This window comes from Lactuca serriola, chromosome 7, assembly GCF_051521515.1.
Source record: "Lactuca serriola cultivar US96UC23 chromosome 7, Lser_US96UC23_V15, whole genome shotgun sequence".
NCBI classification, from domain to species: domain Eukaryota; kingdom Viridiplantae; phylum Streptophyta; class Magnoliopsida; order Asterales; family Asteraceae; genus Lactuca; species Lactuca serriola.
The window spans coordinates 43203607-43216315 of record NC_136414.1 but is presented as its reverse complement, the minus strand read 5'-3'; the positions used below and the strand labels follow the sequence as shown (position 1 = coordinate 43216315).

Genomic DNA, 12709 nt, shown 5'->3' with positions numbered 1-12709 from the left:
GTAATGTTTCTAACATATGGCCTCCTAAACTCCATCCGATTTTCCTTAGTTTGCTTGATATGGAGTTTGGTGTTGATTTGAAGCTTTAAAGCTCCATTAATAGTGTAAATCATGTGTGATTTGAGTATATGGAAATCATGATGAAGTTAAGCTTGGTATAATGTTTTAAAAATATATTCAAGTCAGCAATTCATAAAACACCATGAGATTCACTTATGGATTCCTAATTTGATTATGAAGCTTGATATTGGGCTTCAATGATGGTTTATAAACTTTTAATATGATTCTAATGTATTTTTATTCATTAATGTTAGAAGATATTGCCCACATTCACAACTAATTGGTAATATTACTATTAATGACAGTGTCCTATTGGGTTACACACAAAGCAAATAAAAGTAACACCGGTCAAAGAATAATTGTAGGGATCTGGGTTTTTAATTAATTATGTCTTTAATTAATTAAATGAAACTTTTAGATCTAGAAGGGTCTGAGTGTAAGAGGCTGATACTTAGATAATTACCAAAGAGAAAAGATAATTACTTGGTGACGAAGTAACTATCCATTAGGGTTTGAATCCTTCCCCTATAAATAGAGATACCTAGAATCGGATTCAAAAGCTCATGAAATACAAAAACCCCTCTAAAATTTGGTGATGATATTGCTTCTCGAATACCATAGTTTTCTCGATGTATGTGTCGTGTAGCTCCTTGCATGAGTCGTGTAGCTACGACGAAAACCCTAATCGTTTATGGTTTGATCTGTTCTCTGTTTGGTGATTCAATGATGTTGTTTGCGCCTTGGGTGCATCCATCCCCAAAATTCAACAAAAAGAAAATGTATTCATTCATTCTCATTCTATTTTTCACTGTCGCCATGAACAAAATCGACTCCCTCCGTCGAGTACTCTCCCCTTGTTTTACGTTCAGTGCAAGAATTTCTGACATCATAAGCACCACCACCACAACCAAGAAATGCCTTAACACCTCCCTCTGCAATGGCATAAACCCATCAACACAAATAGAACCCCAATTTTCGATGGCCAAAAAGATCACAACTCACTCTTCCTACCCCTTCATACACTCCGTCTGAGAAACCAAACTCAGACTTGCAGTCGAACACGACTGTCTGAAAACCAAACCCAAGGGAAACTCCGACAATCGATGTATGTAAAGGGTTATTGGGGGATAAAGTTGGATTGAGCATATATGCTACACAGGTGAATTCATTCTGAGAACCTTAAAGCCTCTCATCTTAGATTTCAAAATCAAAACCATAAACCCTTTCTTACCCGATACTTCCTTTCTGAAAATCCAAGGGCTCTTTTACACTGTCATGACCCAAATTGTTAGAGGTGACACATTCACGGTGGCCCAGTTCATGGCGGCATCAAAATCACGACGACAACACATGGTTGCTTGAATTCCAGGATGAGAAACATAGCAGTGTTGTGTAATGACAACAATGGTGGTGGTCTGATAGTGGGAATAAGGTAGGTTACACATGTTTAGGAGTAAATTTTCCTCTTGTTCTGTAATCAGTTCGTGAAGCTTTTTACTTAAATCTGATTTAGGGTTGCTAATAGGAAGGGATTGCAGTAGATATATAGGAGCAGATGGCAGGCTACCGATTCTAATGGAGAGGGGGGTCAATGTTTTTAAAGGTAAAGGAGAAAGACATAAGTGGATGTATGTGTGTATGTGTTTAAGATATATATATATATATATATATATATATATATATATATAGAGAGAGAGAGAGAGAGAGAGACTTATTTTTTAATTATTTAAATAAATAAATAAGTATTTAGATTTAAAAAATGAAAGAAAAACAGAAAATAAATACCTAAGGGTATTAAAGTCATTTCAATTTACCGAGCGGCTAAATCAACAACGAAACTAGCTTAAAAAGACCACGAATCCAAAAAAAAGTTAGAATTTAGATCAATCCACAGAAAAAATGCATACCATAGGGACCATTTTTACAATTTTGTCAATTTTAAAAACGATTTAATATGATTTTTATATTATTTTATACGTATTTATATGTATAGATGAAAAAAAAAAATCAAATACATTTTAAGGTATAAAAACATATAAATATATTTTTTATATGTATTTATTATATTTATATGTATTTTTTTTACATATAAATATGTATTTGAAGAGAAATTAAATAGCGTCCTACTTTTTGTTCCTACAAATCCTCCTACCCAATTACATAGTGACATTTGTAACATTTAATGCTCATTTAATGATATTTTAGTATAGTAATATGGCACATGTCATCATTTACTTGGTTAGGAGTATTTGTAGGAACAAAAGTATGAGGATATTTAATTTCTCGTATTTAAAATATGTAATTAAATATCCTCTATTTTTTGTTCCTAAAAATTTTCCTACCCAATTAAATGATAACATGTGTCACATTTAATGCTTATTTAATGATATTTAAGTATCCTAAAATGACACATGTCATTATTTAGTTGGGTATGTGGATTTGTAGGAACAAAAGTAAGATGATATTTAATTTCTCATTTCTATATGTATTTTTTTATAATATTAATAATAACGAATTTACAAATAATGTATTTATTTGTGTTTTTAAGAAGTATAATAATAATAACAATAATGATTATTATTATTATTATTATATTTAAATTTTCAAGCATGTAATCCTCTAATAAATATAAATAAATTTGTCATTTGTCATCCTCTTATGTATCATGCCACATGTCAGTTTATTGCAAATTTATATTAAATTATATTCATGTGTCATTTTGTGGGTTTTTTTTTTCATTTTATTAAATTTCATATAATACTTAAATGTAATAAATGTATATCAAATTCAACAAAATTGCAAAAATGGTCCCTGTGGTATGCATTTTTTTGGGGTTTCAGTCCAAACCTCGACTTTTTTGGATTCATGGTCCTTTTGACCTAGTTTATATGTAAAATTGGTCCCCTGACTTAACTTCCGTTAAGTTGTTGCTGTTAACCCCCTCATGTGCCTCCCACATGATGGTATATTAGTCTTTTCACTCCTAAGGGACCATTTTTACATCTAAAAAAACTATATCCTCTTTATTTTTAAAAAAAAATAATACCTATATTTATTTTAATAATTAAAAAATAAAAAGGTCTCTCTCTCTCTCTCTCTCTTGTTAACATCATGAAGCCCTAGCAACAAGAACAAAATATAACAGAAGGGGGAAGATGCGTAGAGGAAAGATTGCAATCAGGAGAATATACAACTCAACCAGTAGGCAAGTAACGTTCTCAAAGAGACGGAATGGGTTACTGAAGAAAGCAAAAGAGTTAGCCATTTTATGTGATGCTGAATTCGTCGCCATCACAGAATTTGTCTTGTTCAGATTCGTGTGGTTTCTTGTTGAGTTTGAATCTTGGACCCAGTCAAGCTCTCTATGAAATCGTTACGATGAACACAGTCGAGTTCGTTGCCACGTACCCATCTCCGACCCTTGGAGTGAAATCGTTTCTCATAAAAGAAAAATCGATTGCTAGAACAGAAAACACAAATCTCTCTGAATAGTTGAATTCTCATCAGTTACAAGAAAATCTAGAGAAGGGAGTTGTTAACAATGTCGAGGTAGATGTTCTTCAATTAAGACGACTGAATGTGGAGCTTCATCTTCAAAAGAGAATTCTCTGTTGCAGGATTTCATCAATGGAGTCTCAGCTAGTTTCCTTAGCAAAAGATTATGAGGTGCGTAACCTCTTCCAAATTCTTACTTCATTAAATTTCTTACAATTTATTTTTGGTTTAACTTTTAACGATTGACAGAATGAATTTATCCAAAATATCAAATCCGAAGCATCCATATTACGACAAATAAACGAAGATTTATGCAAACAAGTTGAAGATCTACAGGTAAGTCGATTGAACGAAGTCGATGAGCTTGTTTATCTTAGATGGGTCAATTCCTGTCTCAAAAACGAGCTTCAAAAGTCGACTTTTTTTACTTCTGATATATCTTCAAGCCCAGCTTCTGTTGAATGGCTTAATCCTTCTGTATCAAGTGATGAAACTTCTGAACATGGTAGCACTCAAAAGAGATTAAGTTCGATTAGAAATTGGAAAAATGGTATGTTTTAGATTAAGAATCACAAGTCTCCAAACCCATGAATTACAAACTCAACTTTAGATGGTTAGAAAGAAGAAGACACTCAGTCAGTGGCACAAATTGTTGTCAAGAAGAACTGGTTGTGAATAAAAGAAGGCAATCAGATGGTTTTATTATATCTTCAATGGAAATGGAGGAAGTAGATTGAAATCGTGTTCCTGGGTGGGTATCGCTTGCTGAACTTCAACAAAAATTGAGTACCCAGTTGGCTTATAGGTTCGATGATGGTGGTGGGATTGATTTCTTCTCCAAAACATGAACACAGCAAGGAAGAAGTGTTTGGGGCTTGAGTAATTGTGTGTTTTCTTTTTAGAGAGAGAGAGAGAGAGAGAGAGAGAGAGAGACCTTTTTATTTTTTAATTATTAAAATAAATAATTAGGTATTAATTTTTTAAATAAAGAAGATATATTTTTTTAGATGCAAAAATGGTCCCTTAGAAGTGAAAAGACAAATATACCCTCATGTGGGAGGCACATGAGGGGGTTAACAGCAACAACTTAACGGAAGTTAAGTCGAGGGACCAATTTTACATACAAACTAGGTCAAAAGGACCATGAATCCAAAAAGTCGAGGTTTGGACTGAAACCCCAAAAAAAATGCATACCACAGGGACCATTTTTGCAATTTTGTCTATCAAATTCATTAATACAACTTTTCTTATAATTTCTAAATTTCTAAATTGAATCCAATTATTTTAGTTGTTTATTTATTTAAATTTAAAAGATAAATAAGCACTTTAATTTTAATAACTAGTAATTTACTTTTTTTTATAAATTCAAAATTTCTAAACTCATGTAATTCATTTTTGTTAGATCTTCATTTTTGTTTATTTTTTTAATAAACTCATGTAATTCATGAATCTCACAGCTAGTACATTATATATAAGTGTGAAGGATAACTTAATGAAAGTCACACACGTGTTTGATACATTATTTAAGCCGACGAGACCATATTAACAACCCTTTTAGCTTGACACGCTACATGACAATGTTACACGTCTAATAGGTTAAAAATGATCAAATTGATTACATTAGCAGGGTATTCTGTAATTTTTCATTAAAAAATAATTTGAGGCTAAAAACCAAAACTTTAAGAGTTTTTTAAAGATTTACCCTTCCCTTTACGTAAACACTTCAAAGTGTTGGTGTCTTTCACACCCATAAACATTTCATTACATGTTCCGACTATTCATTCCTTGTTTTATTATGCATCAAACTTATTTCAATTTGATTATCAAAATCAAGAATAATATATATCAAAGAAAGTTTAGATTACAAAAACAAGAATAACGCATGTTGGTTTATGGTTCAAATGAAATGATCATCATATGCTCTTACAAGTTACAACTATTTTTTGGAAGATTAGACAATGTCTTTAATTTTCTTATATAACAATTAAGTAATTAATGCCGATGTTTTTTATGTGATGACGCATATCTCACCATAATCTGATTATTATGATGTTGTCAGTTTTTCACCATATTTTTTTGTTATCGTGACCAAATTTTTTTTCTATATATACAAGAAAAATGTTTGTTAAATAATTATTATCCCACGACTTTGTTAGCATGTCTTCAACACGACAATTAAAGAAAAAATATCTTATATATCTTTCCTTCTTCGCCAATTCATAAACCAAATGATGAGATCCGTATCATAAAATTTTAAAAGTTCTAATTAATATAATTTAATTTTGTTCTATTATAAAATAATTCGTAACTATCCAAAAGCAGATTTTATGGATCCAAATCAACATTATAAACTCGCATATGATAATGTGATATAATAAAGGCAAATAAATAATTTCAAATGAACATTCAAGAAGATACTGTAAACATCACCGCGTATTACAGGAAATATATAGGGAAACTGAATCCAATTAAATCAATTATATTTCGTGAATAAAGTAAGATTAAAATTTTGGTAAGTATTCCAAATTGGTATTATATTGCCACGATTAATCATAAGATAATAAACTAATATACTAACCTAATCTAAGATACACAATTAATCTTTATTATCTTTCCATGAAAACATGTTTTAAATAAATTATCGTAATTGCAAGTCATACACGACTGGTTATCCTCGATCTCCCTTGAAAATAATTTTTAAACATTCCCCGTTTTGTATTTTTTATATATATATAATATAAAATAGAATGTAATGTATAATTGTATATACGAGTAGAGTTAAAAAAAAACGACATATCAAATACGCATCCTTTTCTTTGTTTCTTAAGGGGTGTATCAAGAAAACATTGTGTTCTCCAATCCTTAGCCCCACCACCACCACCACCACCACCCTGCAAAAATTTACTTCTAAATAAAAAAATATGGACGGAAAAAGTCATGCTTTGATTCCATTTACAGCTTTTTGCCTTTTGGAATCAATGGAATGGAACAGCTCGGCACATTCATTTGTAAATTAGAAAACACAGGTACCCCAGTTAGTATCTGCCAAATCTGAAACACACCCCTCTTGCAATCTCAAGAATTGCTTCTGACATTCTTTTCTTCGTCATCTCCTTTTTGTTTCTTTTACGAGTTTCATCATTATCACACTCTCGTTTCTGTTTTGGGATTTGGGTTTGTTTGTCTCGCGTTATCCTAGATTTGTGTCTTTTTGGGTTGCGTTACAGATGTTTGTTGTAATGCGCCTGAGAGTTACTTTGATGAAACAAGGAGAATTTGATCTCGGTTAACAGCGTTACTGTATTGTATGTAAGTTAACAAGCAACAAACCACATAACATACCAATCTGTACAGAAAGAGACGATGAACAACGTTCTGAAGGCCTGGGAAGTGAAAGTTAAGAAATCACAGGCATCTGCTAAGAAAAGAGCAGCGACTATGTTCACAACAATGTCTGTAGCCCATGTAGATGAAGAAGCTAGCGACATACAAGTTTCCCATGTCGAAAAGATCTTCTCCAATGGCGACATCTATATTGGTCAATGGGTTGCAGAAAACTACCCTCATGGAGATGGAAAGTACTTATGGTCAGATGGGTGTATGTATGTTGGCGAGTGGTGTAAAGGTAAGAGTAATGGTAAAGGCAAATTTAGTTGGCCTTCAGGTGCTACTTATGAAGGTCAATTCAAGAACAGTTATATAGATGGTGAGGGTACTTTTACAGGTTCTTTAAATGATACTTACAAAGGTTTTTGGGTGATGAACAAGAAACATGGAAAAGGGAAAGAGAGTTATGGTAATGGTGATCACTATGAAGGGAATTGGAGAAAGGGATTACATGATGGACAAGGGACATATCAATGGAATAGTGGTCATCAGTATATAGGGCAATGGAAGAAGGGAAAGATGAACGGGAATGGAATCATGATTTGGAGTAATGGAAATCGGTTTGATGGGAATTGGGAAGGTGGATTACCGAGTTCTCATAAAGATTTGGATCCTCTTTTGTTATTTTCAATTGAAATGAGTGAATGTGTGATTCATGAGGCGGAATCCCCTTCTGTATTCCCTTCTGAGAAGATGTTTAGTTGGTCAAAAGGTGAAAGCAAACATCACAAGCATCACAAACAACAAATTAGGATAAATTCCAAAAATGAAAACAAAGGTAGGAGACAATCTGTTTCTGTTGATGAAAGAGTCACAAATCATGAAGAATGTATTCGTGGTTTAGGAATTAATCTACAACCAGTAGAGAGACAAGGTGTCACAATATGCAAAGGTCACAAGAATTATGAACTCATGCTCAATTTACAGCTTGGAATAAGGTAAAACAACATAGTTTTTATACTTGTAAAAATTCATATCTATATCTATATTCATGTTTCTTATTAATTAATCAATGGTGTAATTACAGACATTCTGTAGGGAGACCTGCACCAAGTAAATCTGTTGATTTGAAGGCTACGGGTTTTGATACTGAAGAAAAGTTATGGACAAAATTTCCTCCGGAAGGTTCCAAACATACGCCACCTCACCAATCATGTGATTTTAGATGGAAAGATTACTGTCCATTTGTTTTCAGGACTTTAAGGAAACTATTCAATGTGGATCCAGCTGAATACATGCTATCGATTTGTGGGGATGAGGCTCTTCGGGAGTTATCTTCACCTGGAAAAAGTGGAAGCTTTTTTTACATGACACATGATGACAAGTACATGATCAAGACAATGAAAAAAGCCGAAGTCAAAGTGAGTCAATTTTAATCCAGCTATTACACTTTTTATTTCATCATATGTATCGAAATTTTCATGACAAGTGACAAATAACTATTGTAGGTATTAAAGAGGATGCTTCCATCGTATTTTGAGCATGTGAAAGCGTATGAAAACACTCTTGTGACCAAGTTTTTCGGATTACATTGTGTGAAGTTGAGTGGAACTTCTCAAAAGAAGGTATGATTGAAAATAGAAATGATACAAATTTACAAAAATTACAATAATCATAGTTTTAAATGATGCAGGTGCGATTTGTTATTATGGGAAATTTGTTCCATACGAATGTACGGATTAACAGGCGGTTTGACTTGAAAGGATCTTCACATGGCCGAATAACAGATAAACCCGAGTCTCAAATCGATGCAAATACCACTCTCAAAGATCTTGATCTTAATTTCATCTTCCGCTTACAGAATGATTGGTTTCAAGACTTCTGTAGGTGAACTTATTACCTTTTCCCCGTTCTTTATTTAAATCAATCTGTCTGTTGTCTGTTGTCTACTGTCTACTGTCTGTTGTTGTCTGAGTAGATTGTGGTTGATGCAGGCAAGTGGAGAAAGACCTCGAGTTTCTTGAACACGAAAGAATTATGGATTATAGTCTTTTAGTTGGTGTAAGCTTTCGTGAATCCAATCAAGAATTAGAAAATTCAAATTCTGAACCGAATAGCACAGGGACTTCTCCTAGGGTTTCTTCAGCCGATACTGACACTTCTATCACTTCTCTCAATCCCACAAGGTAAGAATGTTGTCTGGATAAATTAATGATGTTTAATAACATACAAAAAAAAAAATTATTATTTTTTTGGCTTACTGTATTAAGTCGTTGTTAATACAGGTGGGCATCCGTGAGGCTTGGAATGAACATGCCAGCACGGGTCGAATCCACGGTTAGAAGTCATCAAAATCAATTAGTGGGAGAAGCAACGGGGGAATTTTATGATGTTATATTATTTTTTGGTATAATAGATATACTACAAAATTATGACATCAATAAGAAGTTTGAACACGCGTATAAATCATTGCAGTTTGACCCGACTTCTATCTCGGCTGTTGACCCGATACAATACGCGAAACGTTTTCGGGATTTTATATTTAGTGTTTTTAAAGAAGACGATTAAAAGGGCTCGGGAGTTTTTTTTTTTTTTTGTGAGCCTCAAATGTATAGTTATAGGGAGGGATTTATAAGATGGATATCAGAAGAAATTCTTTTTTGGAGACAGAGAAAATCAAGGACTCCACATATTTAAAATGTATACATATGCGGTTTCAGGGCCAAATTTGGTTTGGTTTTAGTTGTAGGTTAGTATAGAGGTTAGAGGTTATTGAATTTGTAGATGTGTGGAATTTTGTAGTGATATGGTAAATGTATACATAATTATTATATTATCAATGGACAAAAAAATATATTATGTTGCTATTTTGTGTAAATTGTAAAATGATGAAAGTGCGTCAGAGAGAAAAATAGAATTTTGTTGACATTGTATGTAATAGTATATTACATAGAATAATAATAACAATCAATCAGTCATATTAATAAATTATTCACAAATTCAATGCAATTAGTTAAATGAAGTCTTTGTATTATTTAAATCGATTACTCTCGCAACATATGCTATATGGGTATTTCAAAGAACATGTCTTAACTTTTTTGAGCTGATTATATTTAAAATATGTTACTAATTTTTGTAGAGTGATAAAAATGTCATTATTAAAAGTATATAAAAGAAATTACTATATATTATTTGAATGGCAATTAATGGATATACAGTGTTATTTAAAAGCTGAAACGTGGGCATTTATGAAGTGTGAAATGGTTGGTAAGGAGACAAGACAACATGGGGGGATCGAGGAATCTGTCATATGACCATTTCACATTTATGGTTAAAGACGTGTGCCCAATGTTGTGTTGAACGCCAAGCATTGTAACCCATATTTTAATAAAGGGACAAATGCTTATTTTATGTTGTCTATAAAAGAGTTTTTGAGTGAGTAGTTTTTTTTTTAAGTGAAATGAAATTGTTAAAAATGTCGTTTATATATAGTCCCAGAAAAATCGATTTTTTTGGTTTTTTTTAGTTTAGTTTTTTGTTGCATAAAGCAATAAAACTATCACATCAATACGTGGACTTAGTGAAGTCAAGATTTCGAAAACATTAGGGTTGGATAGCAGGTTTGAAGATTTTTGGGAGGTACCGACACTACCACAAGAAAAACCATTTCCTCCCTCATAGTACCACATATTTTCATGATTCAATGGTAACTTAACTCGTTCCACCATTTCTTAGCACAAGTTTTGGTTAGTTGTATTGCATACATGAAAATTTGTACCAAAATGTGTTTAGGTTGGGATGGATATGCGAGATGAATTTTCATGTGTTGTGTGAGTGGATGGTGTAAATACAAGAAAAAAGAAAAACTGATATGTGAGATGACAAATGGGTTGGAACTTCCAACTTGGAAGCAGTGACATGCTTGACTTCTTCACTTTTGCAACATATAATAGGAAAAAGAATATTTAGAGAGTTGAATCCACCAAGTAACAACACAACTAACTGCAACAAAAATCAAAAAGATCTTAAATAATTAATCAAATAAATAACCAATGTGATTAAAATCATGTTGTATTATACAATGCCGTTTAGTTTAAAGAACATGCACTTAAAATTTTGGCTTTTTTGTTACATATTATTGTAAAATTTTGGAAAAGAGAATACACATATTTTGTTGATGAGGTCGGAGGGTATACCCCAACTGTTTGATGTGATGGAGTGAGCTGACATTTTCACTGAACAACGCAATACTATTGTAGCCACGATGAAACAACATCTATCGGGATTGTTATCGGAAAAACAAGTGTGTATTATAAAATCCAAGAAGCTAAAAGCTGGCGTTTTAAAACAAGAAGAAGTCCTTTCAAGAGAAATCGCTAAGTTGTGCATAATTGTCTCATAGAAGACTACTTTGCTAATGATATTGTGTACCCTAAAAAGTTTAAACGACAGTTCTGAATGAGGAAATAGTTATTTCTATGTATTGTTGATCAATTTGTAGGGTCAATTTCCATATTTTCAGTTGAAATGGGATGCAAGATATAGAAAAAGTTTCTCTCCGATATAAAAATGCACAACCGTAATTTGTTAGTTAGCATACGACATACGAGCGGACAAATAGGATGACTGTTTGAGAATGTCCAAGCGGACCACATGGGAAAGTGTCCACAAGTTTTCTAAAGTTGTTATTTTTGTTAACGAGGACTGATATTTACGCAAAACTACGATCAACGATGTCCACTAATCGAACATGGTGCATGAAAACAAGCATGGGTTCTCAGATATGCTAGGTAGCATCAATTTTGCATGCATTATGCGTGGGCATTGTGCCCTAATGCATGGTGCGGTCAATATATGAGAGGTGATCATAAAGAGCCAATTTCTAAAAGCAATCGTGTCCCTATCTTTGGATATGGCATGCATCCCCCCCACACCCCCCCCCCCCCCCCCAAAAAAAAAAAATAATAATAAAATAAAAACGACATCAATATTCTTGACCACTAACCAGTCATCAGTATTCAACGACATCTATCTTGAAAATGCACACGATGTCCCGATTCAAGCAAATGGATTAGAATATATACGTGGGTACTATCTTACTGATGGGATATATCCTAGAATAAAGTTTAAGACGACCCACGAAGTAGATAAGAGGCACATGAAACGAACATTTGGTGTACATAAGAGGCGTTGGCTAATACTGCAAGTCCCGACATGGTCATATGAGATTGCAAGGTTGAAAACATAATATATATGCATGTTGTTGGATTAGGTGTCTAAGCCCATAACTATAATTGTTATATACTTGAATTGATGGTAGCACAGTCATTTTGGATTGCCCTCAAAACTAGCAACTAGACATGATGACTTTTGGAGTAAATTATTTGTTAATATATTATGAGAATAATATAATAATTAGAAATAGCAATATTTAATTAATATTTAATCAGAAATTAATTGGAATTAATTTTGAAATTAAAGGAATTAATTAAAAGTGCAAGGGCTAAAGTGCAATTGTTTAATAGTTGAGCAAGAGGTTCCAGAACCTTCCTAGGGAAGGAGGTGGATGGTTTTATAAGATAATTCTAGAGTTTCTAGAATATCTCATATGGATAATTAAGGAGGTGGAAAATTACCGAATTTGAAATAATATTATTATATTTAAATTAGGGTTATCCAGACATCCTTGGTGCACTATATAAAGGCATTTCCACCCTAGGACTTCCGGCCATTCTATACCCTTCAAGAGATAGCCGGAAATCGCATCTCATCTCTCCTTTCTCGTCTTCTTGCTAGTGTTGGGTATGAACCACTAGAGACACGACAT

At 32.9% G+C, this 12709-nt stretch overlaps 2 protein-coding genes across 2 annotated transcripts; both read left to right on the top strand.

Annotated features, from left to right (window-relative positions):
* Window positions 1-3215: 3215 nt before the first annotated feature.
* Window positions 3216-4116, top strand: LOC145063923 (protein CHUP1, chloroplastic-like). Its single transcript, XM_079011479.1, has 3 exons — window positions 3216-3362; window positions 3568-3726; window positions 3805-4116. The coding sequence occupies exons 1-3, from the start codon at window positions 3216-3218 to the stop codon at window positions 4114-4116; spliced, it is 618 nt and encodes a 205-aa protein (XP_078867605.1).
* Window positions 4117-6386: 2270 nt separating this feature from the next.
* On the top strand, window positions 6387-9749 carry LOC145061871 (phosphatidylinositol 4-phosphate 5-kinase 6-like). The gene is made up of 6 exons (XM_079009451.1): window positions 6387-7880; window positions 7970-8303; window positions 8391-8507; window positions 8576-8769; window positions 8877-9068; window positions 9168-9749. The coding sequence occupies exons 1-6, from the start codon at window positions 6919-6921 to the stop codon at window positions 9448-9450; spliced, it is 2082 nt and encodes a 693-aa protein (XP_078865577.1). The 5' UTR covers window positions 6387-6918; the 3' UTR covers window positions 9451-9749.
* Window positions 9750-12709: the final 2960 nt, after the last annotated feature.

Coding starts and splice junctions, on each gene's coding strand:
- LOC145063923 (XM_079011479.1), top strand. CDS start 3,216: ATGCGTAGAGGAAAGATTGCAATCAGGAGAATATACAACTCAACCAGT. Junction 3,363..3,567: donor TCGTCGCCATCACAGAATTT/GTCTTGTTCAGA, acceptor AATTCTCATCAG/TTACAAGAAAATCTAGAGAA. Junction 3,727..3,804: donor CCTTAGCAAAAGATTATGAG/GTGCGTAACCTC, acceptor AACGATTGACAG/AATGAATTTATCCAAAATAT.
- LOC145061871 (XM_079009451.1), top strand. CDS start 6,919: ATGAACAACGTTCTGAAGGCCTGGGAAGTGAAAGTTAAGAAATCACAG. Junction 7,881..7,969: donor AATTTACAGCTTGGAATAAG/GTAAAACAACAT, acceptor GTGTAATTACAG/ACATTCTGTAGGGAGACCTG. Junction 8,770..8,876: donor TGGTTTCAAGACTTCTGTAG/GTGAACTTATTA, acceptor TGGTTGATGCAG/GCAAGTGGAGAAAGACCTCG.